Here is a 27,721-nt window from a genome sequence, read left to right as displayed (position 1 = left end):
CTGTACGACACACCTGTACCTCACCTGCTTCACCCTCATGTGTTGTTACAATGTTCACCATGACCTGTTGCCTGCAGTATGCCTTTAGAAAAAGATCTGTCTTTGGCTCTACGGGTTTTCCGAGTCGTCCTACAATCTTACAATTTACAGGTTTGCTCTTTTTTTACCCGCAGACCAGGTAAAAAAAAAAAAAAAGATTATATCCACCTCCTAAAGTACAGCAGGGACTAATTTGGTGTAAAGACTCAAGTTCTTAGACCAAACTCCGCCCCTCATTTGGGAGGAGTTATTTGTCATTTTCTTCATCCACTGAAACACAAAAGGATCCGGGAAGATTTGTAAGCACACAAAATGACTGGGGGATAAAACTGTTCTGTAAATTCATGTGAAACTATTCCAGCTTCGTGGACTCTGCTCATTTTGAACGTTTTTAAACCAGTTCAACAATGAAGGTTGACATTTTCTATCCATCTACTTTCAATCCCTTTTGGGGTTTTGTGGAAAAGTTGACATTTCATTTTTAAATTCTAAGGTTTAATGAAAAGTTCACATATATGGTTCTGAGAAAAACCAGCACTGATGGACAATCCCAGCAAATTCCCCCCCAAAAATATAAAAAACTAAAAAAACTCAGAAGCACTTCCTACAAGTTTAGATCTTTAAACACCCACTCAGAGGAAAATGGCGTTTTTAACATGTTCTTGTGGCTTTTTTCTGACAAATATAATGAAAATTCTCCTTGATAAAGAAGAACACAGGTGAAGAGCATTTAAACTGCAGCTGCTAATGTCACTGTGTTATCCTACGGCCATAATAGAAATCTGCTTCTGAGCTCCTCTAAAGGTGGGTAAATAAACCCACAGTTGCTTGGAGCTGCTGGCAGGCCTTTTCTTAGAGAGCCAGATCCTGAGACAGAAGATAAGACCTGAAAAAGTTTACAGACGTCTGCTCTGCAGCTCGTCCGTTTGAGGCTCCATCTGTGGAAAGACCGTCTGATGGTTCCTCTGACTGTTGGTAAGCTCTGAGCGTGCCTGAGTGTGTTTTCTGTCCAGGAGCAGATAACAGGAAATCAAAGGCTTCAAATCAGCTGATCTGCACAAGAAGCACACAACCAAATGAAGTGGTTTTCTTTTCGCATCTGCAGCACACTTGTGGTTAATTCTAATGTCTGTCCTTGCATGATAGCGGCTGAGCACTTGTGTAAGTTTCTTCGTTCTGAGGTCAAACTCTCGGGGGGAGTTTCCTTGAAGGCCCCTACAGCTCCGGCACATTGATTTCTGTGCATGAAAATATTGAACAGTAGGCCAGCGAGGCATCTTGATGCGGGCCGGAGAAGCTCCTGCACTGAAAGTAATCATTTTTATTTCATCCTTGGCTTCTGCTCTGCTCTCCCAGCATGGCATTTCTTTAATTTACTGTCCTCTCAGGCTTCTGATCTCTCACAGTCTGCCGTGGAATTTCATAGCAGACGGTGATTATAGGCCTGTTTTTATTGCATGAATGACATCATAAGTATAGATCATGGAGTGGTCATAGGGTTTTGGAAATGCACGCGCAGTAAAATTGCTCCGAAGCTGCAGCGTGCAGTCCAAGACCTGAAGGTAAATGTTTGGATTTCGGTGTAAAGAGGTCAGCAAAAGGGAAGTCTGCTTGCTAAAATAACTCAGACACTAACATGAAAGTGAGTTCCAAAAGTTCTAGGAGGAGCAGAGAAGGTTCACAAGGACCAATCAGAACATCTTACTAGTTTTACATTTAAACCTGTCTGATAACAGAAAAGATAGGAGTTTAAAGAACTGCTGGACTAATGGCTGTGACCTGACCTCACCCAAAAGATACAATATTGCCTCATGGGGTATTTGTCCAGGATAGACGTTTCATGTTGGAAAGTAGAAGAAAAGCATAATTTTCCTTTCAAAATAAAAGCAACACAGCAAAATAAGGCTTTGTTTAAACCTGTGTTATATTATCTTTCATATTCCCTTTTCCTGTATACTGGATTTATTATATTTCTGTGTTGAAATGTTTTATTTTTATCTTTAAGACCCACTCTGTTCATCTTTTGATCCCTTTTCAAACCGTTCCCAGTGATCTCTTAATTTTGATTGTCATTTTTAGCACAAAATCAGAAAGCCTGTAGTTTTTTAGGACATAGTTTCTGCAGGGCTGCAGGGACTGTTGGCGTGAAGCAACATTTCTGAGAGCTCTCTGTTTACACTCACTCTCCAGCTCAGTTTAGTCACGAGGCGTTAAATGTCGGCAAAAATCGCGGGCGAAATTCGTCCCGGTGTGAACAGGCCTTAAGTCTTGCTCTCTACCTTGTCTCCAGGAATCCATTACCACGAGTGGTCGCCTGATTCTTCTACACTCCCGGATCAAGCCTCTACATCTCATCCTGTCACGCCACGAGCCTCTGCCGATACTCCAGTCACGCCACGAGCCACAGACTATCATCCAGCCACGTCGTGCGTCCTCCTCGGATTTTCCTGCTACGCCTAAAGCCTACAGCATCAAGAAAATATTAAAACTTTCTTCCTCACCTCAATACTCACCTGTGTCTCCTTCCGGGTTCCAGCGTCTGGGTCTGTTTTGTACTGTGGCCCTGAAGTGCAAAGCATTCAACAAATGTTTTTGTATCGAGTTATTTGTTCAATGGTTTGCACTTCAGGGCCACCGTAGTTTGTCTTGCTAGCCACGACAGAAACTTGTGCCGTTGGTAAAAAGGAAAAATTCAAATGTGGGAGAAATTCTGTTGAGACTACAAAACCATATATATATATATATGTATATATGTATATATATACAATGCAAAAAGATACATAAATAAACAAAACCAAAGAGTTTGTTTTTATTTAGAGAGTTTTTCTACAGTCAGAAGTTAGTTTAGTTTATCTGAAATGCTCAATTAATTAAGCTCAATTCCAAAGTTATTCCTTTGACCATTTTGAATAATCCACCATTGGATTTTCTCCAAAATGTCATAATTTTAGTAGATTTCTTTTGAGAAGACGAGATGAAACATTCATGGAAATTTTCAGGAAGCAGTCTGTGTGAAAAAATAGAAACATTTTGTATTTTCTTCCTGTTTAAATATAAACCTTCATTTACTTTACGTCGTTCATAAATGCCTTAATTGCTGAAAGAAACTCATCTTTGAGTTATAGAACAGACTGTCAGATCTTTTTGCATCGTCATGTTTGGCCCCCACCATGACAGTGCACATCTAAAAGCTGGTTTGCATTGGTTTTATTTACCCGTGTGCCTAATAAATGTTAATTTACTTTGGTGTAATTTCCATGTCTTATTTCTTAAAAGTCAACAACTATTATGGACAGACTTTACGTGTCTTCTATTAAACCGCTCAAATCCACACCCATGTGATAAAGTACGGAGCCCTGTACTTAACCGGTTCCCCACACTGCCCTGCAGTTACAGCTGAAGTCATGGTTCTCCAACTGGATCTTCCACAACATAAAGGCGGCCCAAACAAACGAAAACATTAGCAAGTTGCTGCGACGTGAGGTTTGTCACAAGTGCTTTTTGGTGACACTTTGAGGAACATTCCTGCATCCCTTTGTGAGTTAAAGAGTCCGCAGCCGTCGTTTTTGACACTAGATGTTTTGTTAATGCCTAAAACTTTTATTTATCACATAAAAAACACCGAACTGCAAGAACAGCAAGATATGCATCATAGTGTGCAAGTATGCACATGCCTGTATTAGGATCCATTAAGCAGATCTGCAGAGTTCAGATCCAAGATAAGTTTTTTATTCCTTATTACGTCTAAAAACAAACAAACAACAGGAACGGTTAATGCAAACAAAAGCAAAATCACTCAAAAACCACAATCAAAAATATTTCTTTTATTTGGCCTACGTTCTATCATTGTGCTAAAGGTAAAAAAAAGTCAGAACATTTTTAATAGTACTCATGATAAAAGCTCATTTAATATGTTGTGTCGTTCTTATTTTCAATTGTCAAATTTACTATAGCGCCTGCAGGCTTTATAACTTTATGTCATTGTTTGTTTTATTTAAAATAAAAAAGTCCACTAGGAACTGTTAAATCATATTTTATTTTCAGGTTTTTGGTTTGTTTGGGATATATTGTTGTGGGGGGGGTCACATTTTTGCCCACAGCCCCCAAAGAAGTCCTGCAGCACCCCAACTTGTGAGATGTTCCAGGACAGTCAGGCCTTAAAGCCCTTTATTCTGAAACACTGGCATGAAGGAAAAATACTTTTTAGAGTTTATCTCTTAAGTAGTTTTTGTGTCAGGTGTCGTGACTTTTATTTTCTAAAGCCTCCCTTGAATGTTTCATCTTTTAAGCCGTTTAATCTCAATAAATCCGGGCGGATAGATGGTTCAAAAGTTTTCGTGTGTGTGTTTGTGCCGCATTCCAACGCAACACAATAACGGACGCTTCCCTTTTTCATTGTAGCTCCAGTGCAGCGACTGAGTGGCGTGCATTCTCATGAGGGACGGCCTAACAGGGTTAGACAGGAATTCCACTTAAAGGATGTCGGTGGCACAAAGACAGGTGTGTGAGGAAAACACACTGAGAAGTCAGGTGAGTTCAGCTGTTCTTGGAGCCTGTCATAATAGGAAAGATTCCCAGGAAGTAGCTGACAATTTTAGAAAAATAAAAGAGGTATTTATGTCCGTTGAAATGACAAAGAGCCGAATAACCAAAACAAAGTTTGAGCTCTAATCTAGTTTGTCACCTGACCCCAAAACAAGCTGGTTTCAGGTTATTATTACCAAAAAAACAGATGTGAAACCACATCTATTTGAAATTATAAATAGACCATTTATTAATTGATTACAAAAAATATACGTACTGAGGATGAAACAGGACAGCATCAAACGTTTCCTACCTTTTTTCTAAATCCTATACCTTCAGTAAGGAAAGCAGTATGTCACACAGAAACAACATAAGCCCTTGTTATTGATCCCTTTGACGCCGAAGCGACAGGTACTGCAAACGATTGTTTTTCTACATCACAACAGATCAATACTGCTGACTGCTGGAGGAGTAAAGAAGGGTAAATGATGTCTTCTCAGCTCCAAGTTACTTACAAATTGACATGCTGCCACGTCGGAGGAGCGGCGGGTCGATTGACGGCGGGATCTCTTTCAGATTAATCATCTTTTTGAACAGGCTGCCATATAAAACATCGTCTTTCAGCATTTAGGACGCCGATATGCTGAGATTTACATAGTGACGGTGATGTCATGGAGTATTTGGGTGAATTTTGGGTGTGCAGTGCAGTGACTGTCACACAGAGAGAGTCCAAGTACTCTAGATTATCATTGTTGTTCATAAATCCAAATTTGAGTGAAATTTGGTCAGATAATTTTAGTATTTTACTTTTTAATCTTAAGAGAAGACACATCCAGACATTCTGCTCTTTGGTATAAGGCTGGGTCTACATTTACACTTAGGTGAATTGCATGAAAGTCAATTTCTGAGTGAGTAAAAAAGGTCTTTTTCAACAGCTTTATTTTGTCTGCTCCTCATTCCCAATGATTTTGAATAAAAATGACTCAGAAATGCTATTTTAGGCTTATATTTCTTAATACATGCCCCCCATCATCAGAAAAACACTACAAGTAGATGTTAGATACACCAAAAACACGATTTTCATCAGAGTGTGTCATTAATCTGCGTTATAACATGTTTTGCAAAAAAATAGAGTTGACGTTTTTTATTTAAATTAAGACAGGATCCCAAATGTACCGTTTTTAACCAAATTCATTCAAAAATAATGACTGTTACACCACTAAAACAAGTTAAAAGAGAAACATTTAATACATAAATGTTTAAGAAAATTTTGGGGAAAAAAACAATTACACTTCATTTTAATCAGAAACTTGTTTTTATTTATTATTTAGGTTAAAAACATGAAACTACTGAAGTTCAATTGACTCATAATTAATGTATTTGGACTATAAAAATTAGGAAAGTTTTAGTCTTCAGCCAAAATGTTTTTTTCTTCTTATATTTGTTATATTTTCTAGAGCTAAAAAGTTTCGTTTTGGTACGAGCTGAGTGTTGGGGGGCGTGTGTGAGATAAACAGGGCGTGGATCTGCCAGTCGGAATGGAAGGAGCGCGGAGGGTTCTCACCAGACGCGCTGCCAGGGAGCAGCAGAGCGCGCGCACAGGGCGCAGAAGCACGCAGCGTGGAGTGATGGAAACACTGAAGTTCTGCCTTTGATACTTCTTTGGGTGCTCAGTGTCTGGACACGAAAGCAGCGCGTTTGGGGCCGTTTTACGCACCGAGTTTTACGCCCCTTTTTTGGCACAAACCGAGCGCAGCGGGTCACTTTTCTGGAAGCTGCTGTAAACTGTATGATGAGGTCACCTGCTGGGCAGTGTTCTCGCGTGTGGTGTCCTCGTAGTCACGATTGTGACCCATGGGATGTAGTAAATGGAGAGCTGCGCTCAACTTTGGACTCCTCAAGGTGCAGTCCAGGCTGTCCTTTTTCCTTACCATGATCCTCGTCTTCACTTACCTCTTCTACAGCCTGAACGGATACAGTGATTCACTACCCAGACCCGTGTTTGACCACCGGAGTCAGAACGGACTTGTGCTGCAGGATGCGCACAGCGTGGAGCTGTTCGGTGCGTACAGCGCCTCCCCGGTGCGGGAGCAGTTGCCGAAAAGCGCGTCGCCATCCAGCAACATTTCTATAGCTAACAGTTTCGGCAGCAAAAAGTTCCCTCAGGCCATCATCATCGGGGTGAAGAAAGGCGGAACGCGCGCTCTGCTGGAGTTCCTGCGCATCCATCCAGACGTTAGAGCCGTGGGCGCAGAGCCGCACTTCTTCGACCGCTTCTACGACAAGGGGCTGGAATGGTACAGGTACAAACTGCCACTAAAACCATCATTTTGCACGTTGAAGCCCAGTAATAGAAGATTAAAAAATAATCAAATTGTTCATTCATACTAAAACACAGAAAGTGCTAAACGCTACGGGGGAGGATTTGTGCTGAAATAGTTTTGTTTGCCTTTTGCTCCACTCCTGTTTTTGTTTCATATTTTTTGTTTTTATTGAGCTGTTTCCTTATGAGCTCTGACATGAGGGAGGATGTGTTGATCTTTTGATTTGACAGTTAAAAAATACATAGGAGGTGATCTGTGCAGACAATTGACACAAGAAGTCAACGTTTGTTCACAAATGCCTACATGTATAGTAGTGTTGTGTGTCCTTCCCTGCATATGACTCAATATGCATCTCCATAAGCGGTCCTAGAATCGATTTGTGGTGATACGATACAGTCCAGTTTTTGTGTGTGGATACAATTTATTATTCATTTGCAGTTAAACCTATCATTAAAAAGGCCTTTTTAATGCACTTTCTGGCACTTTATTTTAAGCAATATGACTGCTTCAAACAACAAAACTTGACATTTTGGACCTTTAAACTGTTTTGTTCTTTGTAAAAAAAAAAAAAAAGTGCATAATTTTTATTTATTATTTGAGGTTGGTTGCTTTTCGGCATATCCCTTCAGCGAATCAGCTTTCACTGTGCGCACAGATGCCCTTCCTGACACAACCCTGCATCTGACCCGGACTGGCAGAGGGAGACCCATTGGGCACCCTTGTAGTTACATAGTTAGGCAGTAGCACAAAGAGGACCCGAGGACCCACAATGGATGGTGCTTCATTGCACACCCATGGGAATCAGGAGTTGAACCCCATGCGTCAGTCCAACACGCAGCCGACTCATCCATCCAGCTGTTTCATTTATTATTTGGTGCTGTGAAAAAAGGCTCATCAGTTTAGTGCGCACAACACACATCCCTCACTTGGTAGAAGCAGGCTTGTGATTGGACGTTTTAGCTTGTCCCGTTGACATAAAAAGGCAGTGAGACACGACTGGGGAAGAAACTGGAAAAAGTTTGACAGAAACAGATTTTTTACTTGATTTTGCAGTGTTTGACTGGGTTTGTATCTGTGATTTCCAACGAAAACTGCTGTTCCTCTCAGTACTCCATCGATTTTGCGATACGCATCGGTGTCCTTTGCATCCCTGATGTGTGGTTGTCGTTGTGTATGTCTACAGCAGGTGTTCTGCAACCCTTAGGCTCCGGAGTCTCAAGCAGCTCCTTTTTCCCTCCATTCCCTCCAATTTGAATTATAAATAACGGTTTGGGGTTAATTTTTTACAGCTGCTTAAAGACCCATTCTAATAAAAATGGCGTTTTTGCTGTTTTAACAATCTCTTGCGTCATTTTTCTGATGATGGAGGACATATGTAAAGACAAAATAAGCTTAATTCCTATTGATGTGAATCAGAAGCAGATGAAAAAACAGATTGATTTTTAAATAGAATCTACTCTGGGCGGGCCACAGTCTTCCTGCTCCGCTCCATTCCGATGCATCCACTGTCAGACAAACAGATCCACGAATGTCTTTGTTTTCCTCGTCTGAGCTGGAATCTGGATCTAAACTGTACGGCTGGATAGCTCCCTATATTTCTTGCCATTTTGTTTGCACCAGTAATGTTAGCTTGGAGTTTGTAAGGGGCTGAAAGCTAGCGGGAGAGAGTAAGCTAAGGGATGATGGGAAATGGGAACTCCACAGAAACTATGTCTTAGAAAATGACAAGTTTTGGCTATAAATCTATTCTAAACCAATCCTATTATGTGTATATTTGATACCAAACTTTGAAAAAGGATGACGGTACACTATAATGATAGCAAATGGCATGTTTTATTTTAAACTCTACTAAATCTGCTACAGCAGGAAGATATTTGACACAGGGTGTATTTTATTTTGAAAGGAACTTGTACAGGCTGCATACAAATAATATAATAAAAACAAAACACCATCATTTTTCCATTTTTGTGAATCTACTTTTATAAAATGAATTGCTAAATGGCCACACAGACATAAATAAAGTGTATTTTCAAAACTTTGTGCCTCTTGCTGGGTTTTGGTCTGTAGGAAAGTGGATCCTGGTTCCTGTTGTACTCGTACAATAAAGTCAAACATCATATTTCTGTTAAAGTACAGGCGACGTTATGAAAGGAAATCTTAAAATGGAAACATATGGTGATGAAAATTACCAAAATAAAATGTCATCCCTTTAAAAACTATGCTATTGCTTATTTTTGAATATGTAATTATTCATAAACAATTTTTTAAATCCTAAATTTGCTCTTCAGATAATAACTCAGCTTGATTAAAATGAGATGGACAACTAATAACTTTAATATCTACATGCAGATTCTAAACTAAATATCTGGGCATTTTTGTGGTTCAAAAGGAAGTTTTGGTCATTTTTTGCAAAAATGTAATTAATAAATGGACAAAATAATGTACAGGAAACCATTTACCCATCAACGCAACAACACTGAAGAATAATTTTTATGTAATTGGAAATAATTTCAGGTATCAAGGGGTTAAACCGAACCAGTATAGAGGTTTTATGTTTACAATTTGACGCTTTCAATTTAATTTTGGTCATTTAAGATGAATTATTAGTGCAAAGGATGGGCTGCTGACCTCTCAGCTGATAAAACCCTGACCCTCACTTTGTCCTTTAACACAAACACCTCTTTAGCTTCTGTGTCCACGCTCCAATAAAACATCTCCTTTCGTCTGCCTCCTAATCTGCTGACAGCAGGCGTCAACACTGCAGCAATTGGACGCCGTCGTGACAGGTCAGGCGTCAGCACGGACAGCTTAGGGGCATGCGGGTCGGGTGGGAGGCGGGCGGAGGCGGATGACGTTCCGCCTGCAGCTGAGTGAGGCTTCGCCAAGTCAACGCCTAATCCCTCGCACCGTCACCGCGACTGGGTTTAGATGGAGAACTGAACTGCAGGTGGAGAACAAACGCATTTATGAAAAGATGCTTTTTAAGGAACTTTAAGATTTAAAGGGGAAAAAAAATCTTTTTTTTGTCTGGCTTATGTGAGGCCTCATAACTTTCCATGAGCAATACATTCAATAATATACAATTTTAGGACTTAATAACATAAACTTGCGCTGTTAAAGACATTCATCTAACACGTCTGTTATTCATTTAGAGCCTAAAAGTAATAAAAACTGTGAAATAATTTTTCAGTTTACAATTTTTGAGGTTTTGCTTCACGTTTTAAGACCCCAAATGCAAACGTGTGTAGCAACACTACTAGTGTTTTCAAATGTATGCGTCTCCACGCACATATATATGCATGTGACTTTACTAACAAAGATTAAAACATTCTTTGCTTTATTACGTTTTTTTTCTGTTCAATCAAACTTTTTAGCTCATATTATATCACAAGATTTTAATGTAAATCACACGGCATTGTAAAGGAGCCACTTAGCAAAATCCAAGTAAATTACCAGATTTATTTGTACATTTAGGATGTTTGAAACCTCAAAAAATAATTTCTCCCATTCAGATGTTTGACTTTTAATCTCGTATAAAGTTTTAAAAAGTAGTTCTTAACTATTCAGTTTGTCTGTTTTAGGGGTCCAAACAATCTGTCACCATAAACTTGGTCCAATCTTTATTAAGATTATGGAAATAATTCAAAAGCAGATTACAAAAATACCAAACAATTAGGAAAAATAACATAAGGTTGAATGCTTCCATGGAGAACCGAACTGTACTGCCCTGCAAACAAAGACCTCACCAACCCTCTGCCAGGAGGAATGGGACTCAAATATTTTATTAAAGTGAACTGAAAGAATTTAGCACCAAAGATTTTATGAAACAAATACTTTTCTACAGTACAATTACTACAGTAAAGTCCCACTCCAATCATCTTGTGATCCATTTTCAAAGCGTTCCCAGGAGGCTGGTTTTAGACAAAATCTAAAAACCTGTGTCATTTTCTAGGACATAGTTTCTGCAGAGCGGCAGGAATTCATTTGAAATTCACCTCTAAGTTGTGGGTTGAAATGTTGGTATGGAGCAACCCCGCCCCCTCTTCCCTACCCTGTTACTAAGAGGGCAGAGCAGGAAGATTGCGGCCTTCCCAGCGTGTTTTCTACGTCACAAAAACGACCTTTGTCAAGTCGTCTGCTCCTGTTTCACAACGATTTGAATTAAGAAACATTCAGAAATGCAAATAAACGCTTATTTCCTCAGTCATCACAGAAATGCCACCAACAATACAATTTTCAGCAGAGTGAGTCTTTAAAATATCTTTGAATCACCTGAAAGCCCTCAAAACAAAGGTGAATAAAAATGTAAAATCAAATTAAAACACTTTTATCTATCTTAAAAAAAGACAAATGATGTAATTGTAAATGAGCAATATATATGCGATATAAATATATTTACTGATTAATTTTACCCTTTCAATAGAATAAATAAAACATGCTTTAGTTTTAGTTTGTTATAGTTTGCCATTTTCTTAATCAGTTAAAACCTTATTAGTCATGACAGTTCAATTGAAACCCATTCATTAACATGTATGAAGGTAAAAGTCCGGACTGTAGCGTGCAAAGTCCATTAAATCGTGGAGTTGTGGTGGAAAGTCTCAGAGAACGGGCTTTGGCCTCCTGTCCTTCGCCGAGCACCAAGTAAAACACATGGACATCCTTAGAGGAAGCATTTGGCAAATTGCTGTAGAGGGGGGGGGGGGGGGGGGTTGGGGGGGGGAGCTCCAATGTGGAAAAGCCTTGGCTCTGCCATGGACTGGAAAGGATTCAGTGGTTTTGCGGTGGAGAACAAGGGTTTGGACAGCACTGCTGTGCAAACGAGCGCCCGTGCGTGCAGAAGCTTACGTTACAGAAGCCCGACGCAATGCAGATCCCTCAGATATATGTCACGCATCCATCACCTTCTTCTATTGATCTCCTCTGCGTCTTCATCCTGCCATTTTTTGCAGAGTGAACTCACTTCTGAATATTGGATCCTGTTGACATGAAGCTAATGCTTCCATCCATCTGCTGACATTTCTAACCCACGTGGTGGAGTGGAGCCGGGGGAGGATTATCGGGTCACTCCATGTCTCTCTATCACCTTCTCATCGACTCAATAGAAGCTCAGCTACATGGGTTTTCCAGACAGGAATGTCCAGGTTTTATTTCCTGTCAGACTTTTCGGGATTCTCCTCCTGAATTCCTCTCTGTTCACATTCCTGGAAGCTGCAAGTTGTGGTGAGTATTATTTAGGCCGACAAAAGGATTACAGGTAGAAAAAAAAAGGAAATAAAGATTCTGCTGGAAGAATGACTTCTTTGTCTGGAGGAGGCGGCTTTGAGGGAGCCGCCACATCCATAAACAGCCCGATTCAGGTGAGATGACAGGTGTTCCAACTGAAGGGGCGGGTTTTTCGCCAGGATGGGATGTAAATGAAGCAAGAAAAATAGGAAAATTGATTAACAGAGCAGGTATGGATTTTCAGGAAGAAGGAGGGGGGGGGGGACGCCTCGCCGACCTTTCGCCTCCCAGCATGCCTCCAGAAATCAGAGAAAGAGATGAATGACGGGAGGCGGACAACAAGCGGCAGAAAGGATGAAACTCCCCACATTTCATTCACAGCTGCAGACAGAGAAGGCCCGCGTCGCTCAACACGTTATCTGACTGAATTCCAGCCTGCTGGGCTTTCAAAGCAGACAGTCAGACTGAGAATTTTCAAAATGAAAGACTCCAGGCGCGCTTCACTTTCACCACAAATTCGCTGAAATCGGCCTCTCCATAAACAGACAGAGTGGATTTAAAGGCTGAGAGATCCGCATGACTGATGAGCTGACATCTCCATGGGATGGCAACGTTTCTTCTTCTTCTTCCTTCTTTTTTCCCCTCCTCATTTCCACCTCGTTTCTTTGGAATTCATCCACCAGCGGTTGTTTCTATCAGATAAAAATATGCAAAAAGGAAATAAAAGCAAAAATAACGCTTTATCATAAAAGAAAAACCCAGAAAGACATGCAAAAAATAAAATAGCCAAAGTTTGGACAATAAAAATGGAAGACTGTGGTTCTCCCTATGCATAAACATTGCATTTTATTTTAAGATGCTGTCATACATTTCAAAAAAATGCTTTAAAATATGTACAACACAATAATCTGGGTTGAAATAAGAATCTTTTCAATGATTTTTTTGCACTTTTTCCCTTACTTTGATGTGCTGTTGAGAAGTGTTTGCTTACTTTTTGACTTTTACTAGTTAAAATTTTGTAAACATTTGCATTTTGCATATTAACTGCATTAGGCATTTTCTTATGAAATTGTGTGATCAGAGAAGTTTACCGAAATTAATAAAAGAGTAAGAGTTATTAAAGCTGAAACCTTCATTGTGTGGCCCACAGGTGCTACCCGCCTCTGTCCTCTCTACCCTTTATTGACCCCCTTACAGTCTGAGTGACTGCTACATGCCCTTCTCTCCGCCCCTCTGCCCCCACCGCCCCTGCAGAGCTGCAAGTGACAAATTCGTTTACACTTTTTTTTTTCCAAAATGGTGGTTTTCTGTTGGTTTGATACCCATAGCAACCATTTTCTTTTTGGATGGTCTGGGGCTGACAAACAGGTGACTGTAATTTTTAAATGAATTGGCAAAAGTACATTTTTGGATTTCCTTGGCAACGGAGGTTTCTTGTTGACCAAGCCTGCATTTCAAAATATTCACATCGTATGACATATCATTTTGGTAAGCTTGAACTAATGAATATTCGAGGAGTTCAGAGGCAACAAATTAAAATTCCTTGGGAGGAGTTTAAATTTTTTACTAAGGTGATTTGAAAAATTCAAACTGGCGGCCTCCTTCTGAGGTCAAAGGTCAACGAAAGTTTGGTTGTGGTTATAGACTTAACCTGGCTGCTTGTGCATGACATTTGGTGGAGATCGTTTGGTTGGAACTTTGAATCCCTACCATGTGGCACCTTAAATGCTTGGAGCTTTGCTTCCCACCATCACACTCCCACCGCCATGCTTGGTAATTATATAGTGTTCTTTCAATAAAGTCCTGTGCTAGTTTGACTACATTTGCAACAAAAAGTCTGTTTTCTGTCTTCATCAACGTTTTTGATGATCCACATCTTCTCTCTTTGCTCACCAGCTCCTCAAGCGCTTCCGTTTCCGTCCAAAAGCCTCTTCGGTCTCCACGTCTTTCCTTGTTCTTCTCCGATGACATCTGCATGAGTCCTTGAACTCATTTAAGGTTCTCCACTGTTCCAGGCTTCCTTTATGTGTGGAAAATGGCTCAGGCTTTGCTTCTCGGGAGTCCCAGCGCTAGTATCTTTGTAACTCTTTCAGACAGAAACGTCATGGAAAGACATGTCTTTGGAGGGCAGCAGGAGGCATTTCTTTATTAATTCCTTTGATGTTCTTCATTTTGCCAGACAGCTACGCTTGAAAAGATCTCTGGATTTACCAAATCCGGATAAGTTTTGGGCGGTTTGGAAAGAAAAAAGGAACTTTCACCAAAAACGTTGGCTCATCACAGGTCATTCATGGTTAACAAGGGGGAGGAAATGACTTTCTCATGAGGTGCCAGGCAGGTTTGTCCAACATTTTCTCATAAAAGGCAAAATAATTATTCAAAATTAAACAGTTAAGTCATTTTTGTGCAATAATAAAAACCTTTCGATGGAGAAAAAAGGTTGACAAAAACCTTTAATAAATCAGAAAGTAGTGAAGCTAACAGGTAACCTTACAATCCTCATTAATGTTTGTGTGAGGCCTTGAACCTCATGTCTGTTTAACGCCCGATGAGGTCGGAAGGTCGTGAGAACCTGCAGCTCCGTTAAAACCTCACAGAGGAACATCTTTCAGAACAAAGTCTGCAAAGGCTTTCCAGGAAAACTCCCATCAGTTTGACTTAACCACCGTGGAAGGACTGGTTTATTGTTATGGATGTCTGTGCCGGATTTGTCAGGAAATTGGGTTAATTATGCCTCAAATTCTGGCACACGGAGCTGCAGCTGAATCCCAGGACAAGCAAAACAGACGAGACACGGCGATGAGTGGAAATCTGGAGAGCAGCTCTCGTTTCATGTCCGTCCAAACTTTGGCGTGGGTGCACGTCCCTTGGGTTTGTGCAGCAGCGTGGAGCCAAGAGGGTCCGCCCTGAACAGCCTGATAGATGGCACCACCAGCACTCAGGACAAGGGAGCGTTCCCAGTATTCAAATGTTAGACGCTAGCATCAATAACTTCAGCAGAGGAGCAGAGAAACCACAAAGATGAAAGCGGGGGGAACTGGGATTGGAGGATGTTTGGAGCACGCAACAAATTCATTGAAAAAATACTCTTTTCAAAATGGAAGCTTTTCTCATGTTTTTTTTATCCATAGCAACCATTTTATTTTTTGTTCGTCTTGGGGTGACGGACAGGTGTATGTCATATTTTTGAAGAATCAGAAAAAATACATTTTTGGATTTCCTTAGCAACTGAAGTTTTTCGTTATCCAGCCCACATTCCTAATATGTTCATATTGTATATTATATCGTTTTGTTCACCTTGAGCCAGGGAATCATGTAGTACATTATTTCTTACAAATTTCCTGTGAAAATGTGTGAGCGTTCAGGGAAACGCCGTTTTTGCGAGCTCGCCACACTTTCTACAAACTTCAAAACCACATTTTCACAGGTAGATTCCCAGTAACGCTCAAAGAGCTAGGTGGCGACTGAACGAAATCTCTAGGAGGACTTTAAATTTGTAGAAGGTAATATTCTAGATATGGCAGCCTTTTTCCTAGGTCAAAGGTCAACAAAGCTCTGGGTGTGGTTTTAGACTTGACCTGTGAGGGAAATTTTGTGAAGATCAATTGATTGATTGACCAAAATTTTCTTTTCCCATATTGTGCAAAAATATGACAAAGTTTCACACTTTGCCTCCAAATGGCCATCCCATAATAGGCTCTGTGGCCATCCCATAATAATTTCAAAAACTGCAAAACAAAAATAATTTCAGAATCTCCTTTGGAAATCACAGAAACGTATGTTTTGGTTTCGTTTATGGATAATAAACTTTTTTTTTACATTTTTCACATTTATTTTTGAGGGTTTTTCTCGCTGTGATGTCATAATATATATTTGGGGGGGGGGGGGGGGTGAAATCATCGCTCAGAAGTGCAGTAAGAAGTAAGAAACCAATCTGGTCCTTCAGTCCAGAAGTGCAAACTAAGAATTCGTGGCATCACTTCAGCTACAGGAAGCAGGAAGAATCCCACTGCAATCTGTCCGTCCCCCCACCCTCTCTAATCTGTCCGTCCCTTCCTCCATCCTGTCGGATGAAGAGGAAGACAGGGCGGGGCCCCCGAGGCCCCCCCAGCTGCCTGCAGATAAAGCAGGCAGGCTGCTCCGGGACCGGCAGGAACCCAGCTGCAGATTTTCCCATTCGATAAGAGCAGACGGACGGGGGCTGTGACGAGAGCGGTCGCTCGCTCGTACGGACGCAGCGCAGACGCCACGGCTGATTTCCACCATCCGTCATTACAGGCTGTTCCCCTATCTGATGGATATAATTACAACATCCTTTCTTCCTGCTGTTTATTAACGAGACAGAGCGTCTTTTTACAGTTTTGTTTGCATTTGGTGATTCTGTTTGCCCATTTCCTTTGTTAAGAATTAACTCTAATTTTATAAAACACTTGTAATGAACTCAAAACATCCATTAAATTAGTTTATGCACGTTTTGTTTTGGATAAAATTGTTGAAAATTGGTGCAAAAATTCTGTTTTTGTTATTTAATACTTGTAAAAGAAGCTCAGGGGGTTTGGGAGTAAATGTTTTGGGTTTGTTGCCTTAGATTTCCTCTGGAGAAGTGTTTGCCCCGAGTGCGTTTCGCTGTTTTTCCGAAGCACAGCTCGACTCCTTCCTGATACTCAGAGCAGGAACATAAACAGCCTCCGGAATCTTTGTAGGACTCGAGGACTTTAGGACAGACAGTAACCCATCCATCTAGAGTTGGAGTGAGAATTGACAAAAATCCAAACGGTTCAGCCGCTTCACCATCGCCCCCATATGTTGTTTGATACAGGCAGCCTTAAGGATCCGGGAGAGATAACTATGGTAAAAATTAAATGTAAACATTATGGGAGTGAAAGAAAAAAGGAACGCGCACTTAACACGTTAACAGGACTAACGGGCTCTTGGTGCATGAATGTTTTTATTACACGGTCTCACTGAGTAGCATCTCATGTGGACCACCTGGGTGCCCCGTACAGGTCTGACCATTTTCACCTGCAGACGTCCCGTATTCACCCGGAAGGAGAGTTGTGACTAAAGCTGCGTTCACGCCAAACGCAATTTGAGTAAAGTACAGGTGTGGCACGATTTTGGTGCGGGGCACGGCGCATCCATCCGGTAGCGATGGGATTTGGGTGTCGCAGCGCCATTTGGGTGGCATTGCAAGCGCGTCGAGAGTTTAAAATTCTGAACTTTGCCAGAGGGGACCCGTCAACCAAATTAAGTTCGGTGGCTAAGAAACCGCAATTGTAGCAAGACAAAAATAAAAAAAATAAAACAGCAAAAAGAAACAAAGTTACAACAAAACATAAATAAATAAATAAAAACAGCAACAAAAAAAACATGTTGCGAGTTTTTTTCGTGTTGCAAGTTTTTCTTTCGTGTTGCGATTTTCTATTTCGTGTTGCGAATTTTTGTTTCGTGTTGTAAGTTACTTGTTTTAGCGTTGTGACTGTGAATTGTAGTGTGTTATTTTGTGTTGTGTTAATTTGTGTTATTTTGCTAATTTAAAGAGTTGTGGTGTGACCCTTCTGGGCCACCGTACCGCACAATAAATCGCAAATTTATCGTTATCGCGATATGGAGCTGTGCAATACGCATATCGCAAAAGTCGGCGATAATTGCAGTAAAGTCGATGAGGAGTCGGATGGACTCCTTCGATGTTAGATGCCCGCCTCATATGTAGACGAGGGTCATTTGAAGTAAAACTTAAGTTATGTTGACTTTTACTTAAAATAATCTGTTGCAGTCAAATGGAAATAATTGATTTAGTTGTTTTGCTAAGTTATATCGTCTTCGCAATATTGATCCTTAATATTGCGAATCGCAAGTTTTTCTCATATCGTGCAGCTCTAGTTTTTTCTGTCCTTTTATGCAGAAAATACTGATTTAATTAGTGAGACATTGCTCACTTGTGCTGAGTTTGATTCAAATTGTACACAAAATAACTGAGCACCACTTGTTGGGGAGCATTTCTGCTCACCAGAGTCGGTCCATTATCAGAAAATGAGGGGAATGAGGAGTAATAACATTGACTCAGTGTTTTTCCGGAAGACAAGTGAGGATCAAAATGTCTTTTTTTATCATTCCACCTTCCGTCCAGAGGAAACAGAATTATCATCTTCACTCACTCGCCGCTCTCAGGCCTTGAGATGTATCTATTAGGCGCTCTGCCTCCATTTTTCCGCTCCACTCAGGCATTCTTCAGCCCTTTCCTACCGACCTACCCCAGCGATCCAAACCTCCTCGGTAAAAATACATGTCACCATGCGGGCGCGTCTGCCAGACTAACCTTCAGAGCGTGCAGCAGACTGCCACACACATGCAGGAGCTGCAGCCAGTGTAAATGTAAATCTACTTCCTGCAAATTATGTTAAAGCCATTTCAAATAGAAACGGAAAGACACAAAAAGATGTCTGAAGGGGGTCAAAGTGCGCAACTACACACAATCTTACAGAGTATTTCTGTTTTTTCTAGTTTAAATATCTTAAAAAACACTTGATTTAAGACAAAACTAACTTACAAGGAACTTTCCAGTGAGATGTAAGCCCCTTGTTGAGTCATTTGATCTTAAAACCATCGGATTTTAAGCAAAATCGTAATATTTTTGAGCAGAGGTTTTACTTGTGATTGACGAGCTGTCTTATTTAAAAAAAAAAACTTGCTTGATTTAGAAAAAACATTTTAATTTGAGATATCGATGAAGACTCTCATTCATCCGTTGATTCCATCATAGTAGTAGGTTTATGGGCTGTCATCTGGAATTAGTTTTTAAAGTTTGAAAGGCTTTGTCAATAGTTTAATTTGACTTATAAAACGGTAAAAATGCATTTAAAATCAGCTGGACATATATGTAAGAGGAAAAATATATAACTTTTAAAACTTAGTAATACTTTACAATGAGTATTATCTAAAACGAATTGCAATAGTTCGACTCACGTAGCAATAAAAAATAGGATATATTTGGAGGGAAATATACTTACTTTAAAGATATAAAACTAATTAAAGAAAAATAGGCTTGCTTACTTTAAAACACAATGTTTCCAAAAACCAGAGCAATAGATTTTAATACAAGTATGGTTGAATTCAAGATTGAATTTGATCTTGAAAGGGCAGGACGTAGGTAGACTTCTTCCACTTATAAGAAAAACATCTTGTATTTCATATTTTTAACTAGCTTTGAGAGGTTTTTGGCCCTTGTTCTGCTTCGAAACAGCAGAAAAGTCTGACAAGGCAACAAAAAAAGAAGACCATAAATCAGAAAAACCAAGACATGCATCTAATAGTATTTTTTTCTTTCAAAAAAATATTAAAATCATCACATTTTTAATGCTCTATGCTGCAGTTTCGCATTTAATCATCATGTGTTTAAATAAAACCTCACCCAAAGTCAATTAGCGTCAAACCTTTTTTAATTCGTGTCTCAGTGCTGTTACACTTCTGCTTTTGTGCCAGAATTTAACACATTTAAGTCACGAAGTGTAAATATATAAATAGATGATTATTTATAACGCCCGTAAGCAACAAACTAGCATTCCTGTGATCCGAAAAACATTTAAAAATCGATTTTTTTTCTTTATTTAACTAAGAAAATCTGTTTTTTGTAAATAAAAGATATGTCTGTCTGCTCCCTCATGGAACAGTAGAACACAGACAGATCAAGGCTCTACTTTACCTGCCCTTTTATTAAACTCCCTCTGTGCTCTGCCATCTTCTACGCCGCCCACTGATCCCCTTCCCTGTAATGAAAAGCCTCTCCTGCCACGCAGCAGTGGCTCAGGGGTGCCGGCGTGTTTTAAAATCCCTTCACACATGTCAGAGACATTCACAGCAGCCTCACTGGGATGGAAAGAGTCGAGGCCGAGCGGCTTTGAAGCCGCCACTGCAGAACCAGGAAGTCTGCTGCTGCAAAAGGAAGCTAGGGGGACCTGGAGGGAACGGAGGAGAGAAAACACGGCGCTGTTGGGGGTGACAAATCTGCACCATGATGACGTGTTGCATGACACGATCCCTGTGATCCCCGGTGGTCTCGCCGCCTGAATCGCAACCATCTGCAGCCGACCTTCAAGCTGGAAGAGTCCACATCCGCTCTCAGTGTTTCTGATGGGATGACTGACGGCTTACGCAGACCCGGGGACCAGAGAGGCGTTTCATGACCCAGAAAGCGCTCACCCCATCTCCACACACTCAGAAACTAAGAACTTCATTGCTCCCAGATGTGGATCCGTCCTGTGGAGACAGAGTTCGGCTGCTCCCTGGATGCAGACGCGTCTTAGGAGAGGCGCTTTGAGCACAAACACGTTAGAAAACGGCTCCAGTAAGAACTTTTGTAAGAAAGCCAACGCAAGGGTCCATTCGTCTTTCGATACGAGGCAGGATTTCTCAAAAGATCTGCAAACTCCCTGAACTGCTGTCGACTAAAACGACAAAAACACTCGATATGAAATTTATTTAACATATTTTTAATCACAAAAATGTACAGATTGGAGTTCAAAAGTCCAGACTTTAAGTGAAGGTCAGATTTTTTCCCCCACTCTAAACTTATTTGTGTCTATTTTCAAAGCATTCCCATTGTCTTTTAATTAGGATTATCTATTCAAAAACCTGTGTCGTCGCCTATGACAGTGACCTGTAACTTTTTTCAGACCACAGACTGATTTAATGTCAGACAATATTTTCACGAAAACGTCCTTTTTTCTATTTATCCACCAGTTTCCTTTCACTTTTAGGGTTAACGCATATCTTCATCCTCTGTAAAATATCTGCAGCTGCTTTAAACTTTATTTATATCCTAGATTTTGTGTTGGAAACATAAAAACGTGATCTGGATTTTCCCTTAATCTATGTGTCAAAGGTGACGCCAGAAAAATATATATGTATACATATATATCAATAAAAAAATAAACAAACTAAAGTAATAAATCGTTAGAAAATTAGACAGCCGGTTTCTGAATATTCTGAATTATATTCTTCTGAGGGACAAGCTGTCAAAATATATCCATTGGAGTAAAGACTCCAGGTTTTTTTTTTGTGAAATGCAACTTTCTTTTATTTTGAAAGAGAAGGGTCTTTTGTTTTTCTCTCTGGCTTTTTTCTGCCAATAGAAACTTTCCAAATACGTTTGTTGTTAATTTTGCTAACTTGAGGGGCTTTAATTTAGCAGGTGACACAGCGGATCAACACGTGACCGGGCGACCGGACAAGCGTCAAGGAGTTAGATGTTGTGCAGATAATCCAGAAGTTTTTTCAAAATAAAATGTCCTTCACAATCCGATTACAAATAAAACGGGGGGGGTGAAGGCTGGAGGTTTTTTATTCAGCGGCCCGGTACTAACCGTCCCATGGGCCTGTGTCGGTCCTTAACCCGGTGAACCCCTGCTGTTTCTAGGACATAGTTTCTGCAAAGCAGCAGTTCTCTGGAAGTTTACCTCTGAGTTGTGGGTGGGCCCGTTGGTGTGGAGCAAAAAGAATAAAGAAATGCACTTTTTAGCTTAATTTTCCCAAAAGCATCATTTTCATCCAGGTGGGTCTTTAAAAGACCTTGAAAGATTACAACCGTTTCCCCCCCAAAAAAACCCTCCGGATAAACATTTGGCAGATCAGTTTACTTTGTGTTTGTATTCATTTACAGCTCTGGGCACAGTTGCTCTACCAATGTGGTTGCAGGTTATCTGAAGTCAAAAAGAAGGTCAACCACTGTCATGTTTGTTTGTCTGCAACAACAGGACCCACAAGCCCCAGCTTTTGGTGCAAAAACTGAATGTAGATCATTTTCTGCATCAGATCTGACTTCAGAACAGACGACAAATGATTTCTATCAGGAACAAAGAGTTTTGCGTGGCCTGATTGGATGCATTAATTCAAATTCTTTTAATCGTTCTTTTATTTGGGGGGGGGGGGGGGGGCACTCATGAGCACGTTTCTTCTTCAGCGGTTAAAGTTCAATAGGAGTCCATCATTTTGTTTTGTTGACTGCAAAAACAGCAGATGTAAAATTAAAATTGTCTTAAAGTTGGACTTTCAATCAAAACAGAAAATGATAAATATTGGATTAATTGCTGATTAACTGGGCGGTTTTCAGATGACTTTTTGGCTGGAAAATTGTGGCTCTATCTGGCAACACTGTAGGTTTGCAGTACATGCTGTGTAAGTACTTTTACTTGCCTGTTTATGAACTCAATAAAAATAAAGAAAAATATGACATTAGCTTTGTGGGATATTAGATAGGAAATCCTCGGGAGGGTCTTTTAGGAGTCAGTAATTAAGCCATTTACTGGTTTTGGATCTCTTCTGGTATCATTTCACCTCCATGTTGCATAACATCCATTAGGCCTTGCCCTTTTTTTCTTTCTAACTCATCACTTTGTGTTTTTTTACAGTCGGAAATTGTTCCAGACATCTGTTTTTAGAGTTGTTGATGCCTTCAGCAGTAAAGTTGCCACCATGTCTACTTCAACTGACTTCTGGCGGGTCCAGATCTTCTCCAGAAACCCACAGAACCAGCAGGGTTACGGCTGCCTATGCAGAAAAAATGCAAATGCAATAAATAAAAAAAAGAACCCAGAGATGCTCCATCTTTGAAATGTAAATTTTGAACCATGAAGTTGTTGTGGGTTTTTTTTTATTCCAGCTTTACTTCAATGGATTCAGTTTGGAGGGGAAAAAAAGCAAAACGAGATCAGAATTCAACTCGATTCAACAAAAAGAGAATTTTCAAAAAGCACTTAATAAGAATAAAACCATCATTTCCTTACTTGATGTATTCTGAATGTTCTCTAGCTCTAATGCAGCTCAGAGATTTCCTATAAATACCAGAAGTTGGGTATGTGGCGTTACCTTCGATGCTGCACGCCAAGGTTAAAGCTGCACTCGGAGAGGAGCTCGAATTGGATCATACAGAGAAACCGAGTCAGTCCCGTCACCACACAGAGGAGCTTCTAAAGCCCTTTTTAACCAACAGACCATCTGCAAAGTCTAACTGTCACCACACGCCTGCTTAAGACAGATGGAGCCTGGAAACGGGCAGAGCGGCCTTTAAGGCTTTACTTTCAACACTTTCAGAAGAGCCGTTCAAATAAAAAGACTTCAACAGTGAGAAACTCTCACTGAAAATGTCCAGTCAGGACAGGAGAAGCATTGTGAAATAACAGCTGAGCCTTCTGTGGACGAGCTGCCAAATAAAGACGAGAAGGTCGGAACAAAAGCACCGGCTACGTGCACTGGTAGACAAATGGCTCGATGGAAAGAAATTGGGTCCAAAATCAGATCAGACAGGTTTATAGGTGTTGGGCCACTTAAAGTTCAACAAGTCTAGATGTCTTTTCTAAAAATGTTCAACTATAACCGGAGATGATTCAGAAAAAAGAAAAAGAAAAAGTGCCAGAAAACACACAGGCCTGAGGATTTACTTTTGTCAGGTAGCTTTAGCACAGAAACGGCCTAATAAGTTTCATTATTTGAACAAAAAAAAAAAAACTTTTTTTTTCGTTCATTTGCATTGATTTTACATCAGTCTAAATTTTCATTTTTGTTTGTTTCTATTGAATTGTATTTTTATTTATCACACAGGAAGAAATCTCATGACAGCTCAAATAAAAAAATAAAAAAATGATAGCACAGCTCACTAGATATTATATAGATTTTAGAAATTTTATATATATATATATATATATATATATATATATATATATATATATATATATATATATATATATATATATAAATAAAATTGTGAACAACAACAATCAGGTTTTTATGCACCAGAAAAGGTAAAATAATTGTGTTTTTTTTCAAGGGCTTCTGTAAAGGTGTGGTGGAAGAAGCTAAATAGAACTAATGTTGCACAGCCATTGAGTAGAATAATAATAATCTGACAGATTAGAAAATAAATAAACCCACTCTGAGGAGGCATGGTGGAAGGAAGAACCATTAAAGCCCAACAACCTTGGGGTTGAAAAAGAGGGACAAAAGCCTGCTGAGGATGGAGGATAATAATATACTGAGGAAAACTAATGAGTAACCAGGAGCAGCTGTGATTGAGACAGAAACCATGTGTGAACAATTAGCTGGAAACTCAAGGATGGAGCTAGAACCGAGGGTCAAACAAACAACTCACGTTAATGCAGAAACACATCAAATGTTGCAGAAATTAAACTAATGAAAAGCTATAAAGTACAAAGATTTGATTGAGGTTTAAAAGTAAATTATAACCTTAGCAGCTTGCAATGTGTAATTAATCTTATTGAAACAAATAATGACTTCTAAATAATGATTTTCAATATTTCTAAATTTAACCCTAAAAATAGTCTAATTTCATGCTTTCTGTTTCTAAACAAAATTGAGTAAGTAGTTAAATCTGCTGCTTAAAGTAAGACCCTTTTTTTTGTTTGTTTGTTTGTTGTTGGTGTCTGATTTTTTGTTTCAAAATAAAAGTACATAACTGATTCTTTTTTAGCTGTTTTGAATTTCCCAGATTCCCTTGTAAAGCAGCCATGTAAAAACAAAACCCCTAGGAAAATAAAATAAAAAATAAGAATAAATTAACTTAAAAAATAGAATGTATGAATTTGACTTTATGTTATATCTGTCATGTTTAAGACCCTCTCTGGTGATAAAAGTCATTCTGGTGTTTTTAGAGGACCTATATCATGCTTTTCTGAAGCCTATCAGAGTAAACTGTATCTATGATAATCTATTACCTTGGGCACACTAAGGAATAATTTTTTAATGAAAAATAAGTTAGTCTCCCAACGAATTTTCCTACCAGGAAGTAAGACTCTGAGGCTCCGCCTTTTGCTCCTTGTGGTTGCCGCCCATTTCATGACGCCAACCTAGAGTCGGCCTCTGCAGAGTGTCTGCGTTTCGCCCGCAAAAAACAAAAAAACATCTGAAATTTTGCAAAGATGGATGTGCATGTAAAGGGAAAGCGTTAAGCCAATCACCGCTAGCTCCGTACTGCAACTAGAGAAATTAGCTTAAAAAAGGGATCCATGTATTTCACTTTGACAAATATTTGATCATTATTTCTGTCTTCCTTAAAGACTCATTCAGGTGAAAAGGGTGTTTTTTACAAGTTCTGGTAGCATTTTGTCTCATGAAGGATGATATTTATAAAAAAATTTAAGCTTAAAATTGCATTTTCTCTAAGTATTTTTTTCATTCGAATCACTGTTGAACAGAAGCAGATGAAAACATGCTACTGCCACCATTGGGAACACTTTGAAAATAGATCAAAAGGTGATCAGAGTAGGTCTTATTATTGCATCCTTTCTACACATATAATTAAGGATGTCTGGGTTAAACATAAAACTTTGTTATTATGACTTTTTGGACAAATCTATCCCAGTTTTTCTAACGATTGTGTGTCTGTCATCTTGTCTCGACAGGAACTTGATGCCTCGTACTCTGGAAGGACAAATCACCATGGAGAAAACCCCAAGTTACTTCATCACCAAAGAAGCCCCTCGCCGTGTCCTCTCCATGAGTCGCCACACCAAACTCATCGTGGTCGTGAGAGACCCAGTCACCCGGGCTGTTTCCGATTACACCCAGACTCTGTCCAAGTCCCCCGGACTCCCGTCTTTCCAGAACTTGGCCTTTCGCAACGTCAGCACGGGCCTCATCGACACGTCTTGGAGCGCCGTGCGCATTGGACTGTACGCCAAGCACCTAGAAAACTGGTTACGCTACTTCCCGCTCTCACATTTCCTCTTTGTCAGCGGGGAACGCCTGGTGACAGACCCAGCAGGGGAGATGGGGCGAGTTCAAGACTTTCTAGGGCTGAAACGGGTGGTTTCAGATAAGCACTTCTACTTTAACCAGACCAAAGGTTTCCCCTGCCTGAAAAAACCTGAGGGGAGCAGCAGACCCCGCTGCCTGGGGAAGTCAAAGGGCAGACCCCATCCTCAGATACCATCTGAGGTCCTTCTCAGGCTCAGAGACTTCTACAGACCCTTCAACCTCAAGTTTTACCAAATGACTGGCCACAATTTTGGCTGGAATTGAACAGCTACCTACCAAAGCGAAATACTTAACTCCTTAAGTGAACGATTGCACCGTTTTACAAAAAGCCTTTCTAACAAACTTGCCACAGCTCTAACTTTCAGAGCCAAAAGTGATTCCTACACCAGAATGTCACCAATCTGCAAGAGTTATGAATCGATTTCCAAGGGTTTTAATGTCTTGGAGTAGCAGCGCATCACAATGGTTTACCTGAAATAAGAAAAAATCCAAACTAGTCTCACAAAGAGTTCACACATGTGTCTCAAACAGGTCTTCCTTTAGTGTCTGTGAGGTGGAAGATGACAAAGATGAAGACGGTAACACAACGAGCAAGTGAACACCGGCGTCCTCAGAAAAAGCGCTGACGAAGCTGTGGTCTGTGGAGCAGCTGGGCTCATGAGCCTTGCTCAAGGGCACCATAGGGCACCAAAAAGATCACAGTTCAAATTGAATCCATTCAAACACATTAAGATCAAAAATCAAATCATGTCCGCCCTAGAAATAGTTTTATTGGGTTACGAAACTTAAAATGAATAAACCTTTTAGTATTGTAAATAAATTATGAACACTAGCCTAAAATGAAAAAGAAAAAAAAACACGTTTGCCCCAAAAAAATGGAAATGAGGATTTAATTATGTGTTTGAAGATCTACTAAACCCTTCAACCATTTGCGCAATTAACGTAATTCCAGCAGATTTTGAAGCTTTGCGTCGTCATGAAGCACTTTACGTTAGTAATATATCATCAATATTAAAACAAAAACACTTTTCTCTGCGCCAGACTTAGCTGATTTACGTCGATCGTTAGGTGAAAGAACGTTTGTTATTTAGGCGTCTCCGGCGACATTTACAGTGTTAAAGGGTTCAATTATAAACTCTCACCTTCAAAGAAACTCTTGTTTTTCTTTAAAAACCTGGAAATACTTTTTAAAAATGATGTAAAGATCAGCTCAATTTGGTCAATAAATCATTTAACCCCAGCTCTAATAATAAAGTGAAAAATTACCAAGTCACTACCAGACTGTCAGAACTGATTAGCAGGTACGGACTACTGTAACCCTTGTTCTATCCTAGGCACTTTAACATTGGGAGTGGGGTCATCTAGACCCACTAGACAGTGCTCTGAACCTTTTTTCTTCAATGATTTGTGATATTCACTGGTGTCCATGGATTACATGAAATCTTTCCACCTTTATCCACCTTTGTCATGGTAGGGACAACATGTCAATGTAAGGGTGGGCTCATATATAAGATAGCACAAGGGTTAACTCAAGGGTTAAAGAAAGGGGCTGCACGGTTACCAAACAATCGAGGTTTGTGCCAAAATGTTCTGTTGTTCATACACTTATTACTCTCCTTTTCATGGCATTTTAAGTGCCAAAATTCTAGATTTCTATCTGTTTATCCACAATCAGTCACAATTTTACAAGTCAACGGCCCACATATAGGATGCGATCTAAAACAACTTAAAGTTAATTTCCTGAGATTTTACAACAGAATACAAGAACAGAAGACAACATTTCCGCAACTCATGAAAGTAAATAAGATCCCTTTAAAATGGGCTTAATCCTCCTTAAAATCCCA

At 39.9% G+C, this 27,721-nt stretch overlaps 1 protein-coding gene across 1 annotated transcript; it reads left to right on the top strand.

The window, feature by feature from the left end:
* Positions 1-6,114: 6,114 nt before the first annotated feature.
* Positions 6,115-27,287, top strand: LOC101166586 (heparan sulfate glucosamine 3-O-sulfotransferase 6). Its single transcript, XM_004080204.4, has 2 exons — positions 6,115-6,866; positions 25,523-27,287. The coding sequence occupies exons 1-2, from the start codon at positions 6,418-6,420 to the stop codon at positions 26,139-26,141; spliced, it is 1,068 nt and encodes a 355-aa protein (XP_004080252.1). The 5' UTR covers positions 6,115-6,417; the 3' UTR covers positions 26,142-27,287.
* The last annotated feature ends 434 nt before the right edge of the window (positions 27,288-27,721 follow it).

The sequence above is a fragment of the Oryzias latipes genome, chromosome 19 (genome assembly GCF_002234675.1).
Source record: "Oryzias latipes chromosome 19, ASM223467v1".
Lineage (NCBI taxonomy): Eukaryota > Metazoa > Chordata > Actinopteri > Beloniformes > Adrianichthyidae > Oryzias > Oryzias latipes.
Note: the sequence above shows the minus strand (reverse complement) of the source record. Positions and strands in the feature narration are given on the sequence as shown.

What these genes read in the sequence shown, in the direction of transcription:
- LOC101166586 (XM_004080204.4), top strand. Translation starts at nt 6,418, where the DNA reads ATGGGATGTAGTAAATGGAGAGCTGCGCTCAACTTTGGACTCCTCAAG. An exon ending in AAGGGGCTGGAATGGTACAG is followed by an intron (nt 6,867 to 25,522) that starts GTACAAACTGCC and finishes TTGTCTCGACAG; the next exon opens with GAACTTGATGCCTCGTACTC.